This window comes from Octodon degus, unplaced genomic scaffold (genome assembly GCF_000260255.1).
Source record: "Octodon degus isolate 3935 unplaced genomic scaffold, OctDeg1.0 scaffold00146, whole genome shotgun sequence".
Classification (NCBI taxonomy): Eukaryota; Metazoa; Chordata; class Mammalia; order Rodentia; family Octodontidae; genus Octodon; species Octodon degus.
In genome coordinates, this window is record NW_004524722.1 from 568,088 (window position 1) to 571,470 (window position 3,383).

Below are 3,383 nucleotides of genomic sequence, written 5' to 3' on the forward strand. Positions count from 1 at the left end.
CTCAGCCCACCCTGGGGGCAGGGCTTGCACGGTGCCGGGATCGAACCATGGCCCCTGCACTTGCCTAAGCAGGCACTTTAGAAAGAACCCTTGGGCCGCCGAGATAGCTCAGTGGTCCATCTCGCCAGCCCAACAGTTCTTTCCTTTTTACATTGCTGGCTAGAATTCCATGGCAGCTATACCATAATTTAGCCATTTATCTGCTATTGGACATTTGAGTTGTTTCCATTTGCAGTTGCTTTCACCATGTATGCACAAGGCAGAAGCTCTACAAATGAACAAGGTGGGACTCTAGCAACATGACGTGAGAATCATGATTTTTAAAACCTATTTTATGAGTCATTGATGGGGTGGCCAAATAGCCCAGCGGATTAAGGCGCCTATAAGCAGTTGCAGGGGCCGGGGGTTTTGATCCCTGGGCCTACCGTGCCTGTTCCGCCCCCGGGAGTGCTGAGACTGCAATTGAGACTGGGAGTAGTATAGACACTATAAGTCTGATCTAGTAGTGAAACCCTGAACACCCTGTAGACCCTTCTCTAAAATACAAAAAAAGCCAAACAAACAAACAAAAAAATCATCAAAAATGAGACATTTCATCCTGAGACTTTGGCAATGTATTTAATAGCCAGGTGACTGATCCTTGCTATACCACTTCTTTCAATGTCTCTGCTGCTGCTTGAATTGTAAAGGCTGCAATAGAGATATGTTTCTTTACTTCTGCCCACGCCAAAAGAGGATCTTCTCTATTTTCAATATCAAACATAGCATCATAAATCCCAGGAAACGACTCTCCAGCATACTTGTTGTGGCTACTTGGAGCAAAGATGATATGCCTAAAGGGAAAAAAAAAATGTTTGTTTTTTAAAACGAATGAAAAGTAGCTAAAATTTATATCATAGCTGTTTCTCTTAGAAGTTATTGGAGAGGGCCAGTGAGATAGCTCAGCGAACTAAAGACCTATTTAAGTAAGGGACTCAGCAGGGGGCCAGAGGCCTCATTGTGCAACCATCCTGGGCCTGTGCAGGAGGGCAGGGAGATGGTGTGACTGTGCACCATGTTGCGGGCAGGTAGCCCGCTTGCTTCCCTGCCTATTTCTTTCTTCTTCTTCTTCTTTTTTTTTTTTAACTGCATTTAGTACAGGGTCTACACGGTCTCACTACACAGATCGAATTCGTAGTGATTCTCCTGTTTTTCAGTCTCCCAAGAGCTGGGATTACAGGCACGCACCACCACACAGTCTCCATCACCACCACACAGTCTCCATCGCCCTCTCAGCAAACCCTGGGGGTGGGGCTAGCACAGCAGGCCAGGGATCAAACCCTCGACCCCTGTGTCTGCCTAAACAGGCGCTTTAACCGCAGAGCTATCTGGCCATCCCTGAGTTCTCTGGCCTGCCCCTTTTCTGCTCTTGCTGCTTTTGCTGTCTTTTGCCGCCTTTATTGTTGCCCCTGTGCCATACTACCCTGCCTCGGAGCCAGCTGATTATGGGCTAAAACCTCCACTGAGCTAAATAAAACCTTTCTTACCTTAATTTTGGGTGTCAGATATTTTGTCTCAGCATCGAGAGAAAAGTAACACACAGTGGCCTGTTAGCACCTGGTAAACAGACTAAGGAGAATTCTGTAGAGGCAGGAATTGGGACTGCCCAGACTCCTCTTTGGTGGCACCTTGGCCCAGTAGTGCAAGCAGTATTGGCTTGTGCTGGGACAGGGGCACTCCCTTCTGTGCTTGGCCAGTGGGCAAGAGGAGTCTGTGGTGTGGATCACAGGAAGCTGCACAGTGCCCAGGACGAGCCAACTGTACATGGCTCAGTAGCTAATCCTACTGCAAACATGGTGGGGTTGCGTAGCACACTCCTGGGATCCAACATGGATGCTGTCACAGAGCGGTGAGTACCAGAGGAATTTTACTATTTTCTTTTTCCTTATTTTTTTTTTTAAGGATTTTTTGTTGTTGTTGTTGTTGTTGTTGCTCGAATGCCTTCAGGGCACTTTTGGCCAGCAGGAGAGGTGTGAGGTTCGAACTCCTGCAACCTGAGGCTGACAGCTTTGTGGAAGAAGCCACTTAAAGGCCTGAGCTAGGGCCAGGCCCCCCTTATTTTTTAAATGTATTTAGTAACAGGGCCTACAGGGTCTCACTACACAGATTGGACTCAGTGATCCTCCTGTTTTCAGCTTCCCAAGTGCTGGCATTACCGGCGCGCACCACCATGCCCAGTCTCAGTCCCTCTCAGTGTACCCCAGGGGCAGGGCTGGCACGGCATGCCAGGGATCGAACCCCGGTCCCTGCATCTGCTTAAGCAGGTGCTTTAGACTGCAGAGCTGTCTGGCTGGCCCTTTTTCTTTGTTTCTTTGAGTGATTTTCCTTTTTCAGTCTGGTTGAGGTGTTGTTTTGTTTTGACTATTTAGATTTCTTAACTTTATTTTCATTTTGTTCTCTTCATCTTCTTCCTTCAACTATCTTTCTTCATTTGATCATTCTTTTATGTAAGCGAACACAGTCTCTTCTCTTGCTGGTCTGCTCCAATAGTCTTTTGCTTTTCCCTTCATTCTTTCTCTCCTGCATGCCTCTCCTGTTTCCTAAAACTTGGGAAATCCTCTTTGGCCTTACCACCTTGCTTCCACTACACTTTTTCTCATTAATCTCTATTTTTCTCCCTTGTCCCTCTGAAATATGCCCCAAATAAATATACCAAGGGAAAACTTACTGCATGTGGGTTCCTGGTATATGCTGGATTTAATTATATAACTGTACAGCTTGCTTCTATGGCTTAAGGATTCCAGATCAACAGTTACCACAGTTTGTCAGCGGCTAAGCAGTGCTTGATACTATTGTTGTTGCTAATTGTACTACTTTTAGCCAGAATGTCATACATATTGTAATCAGTTTTCCTTACTCATATGACAATCCTGTGATTTTTCTGGGGTAATAACTATCACCATAGTCCAGTAACAAAGGAGAGGGTGCTGAACCAAGTACACAGCAACTTCCTATATTTAATAATCTGGAGGCTTATTGGAAAGGTTTTTGAAATAGACACAAAGACCAAGAACTGTCTATACCTACAAGACTTCTCATAGAGAAGCCTTGATACTGCTAATAAAGCTATCTATCATAGGAAATCTGTGAGGATCAACATATAAAATGAAACAAAAAATAGAACATAGGAAATGACAAGACACAGAAGCCAAATGCAACTGCAGACCTCCAGCATACCCTGGACACATCCAAAGCACAAGGAGATAGAAGAAATCAGAAGCCATACACTGGAAATCTCTAAAATGATAGCAGAGGGGCTGGAGAGATGGCTCAGTGGTCTAAAGCACCTACTTGAAACAAGCTTGGCAAAGCACAGGGACCGCGGTTCGATCCCCAGCACCACA

At 45.6% G+C, this 3,383-nt stretch overlaps 1 protein-coding gene and 1 long non-coding RNA gene across 5 annotated transcripts in view; both read right to left on the reverse strand.

The window, feature by feature from the left end:
- Nucleotides 1–498: 498 nt before the first annotated feature.
- The window catches only part of LOC101572733 (N-acetylated-alpha-linked acidic dipeptidase 2), an 87,560-nt gene continuing 84,675 nt past the window's right edge, over nt 499–3,383 (reverse strand). For all 4 annotated transcript variants that reach the window (XM_004641913.2, XM_023702153.1, XM_023702154.1 and 1 more), the window contains one exon: nt 499–833. In XM_004641913.2, the coding sequence (XP_004641970.1) occupies nt 644–833 (190 nt within the window). In that variant the 3' untranslated portion in view covers nt 499–643. The remainder of the gene's footprint in view (nt 834–3,383) is intronic.
- The window catches only part of LOC111812852, a 12,607-nt gene continuing 11,388 nt past the window's right edge, over nt 2,165–3,383 (reverse strand). The window contains exon 3 of the long non-coding RNA XR_002818235.1: nt 2,165–2,174. This is a non-coding gene — a long non-coding RNA (uncharacterized LOC111812852). The remainder of the gene's footprint in view (nt 2,175–3,383) is intronic.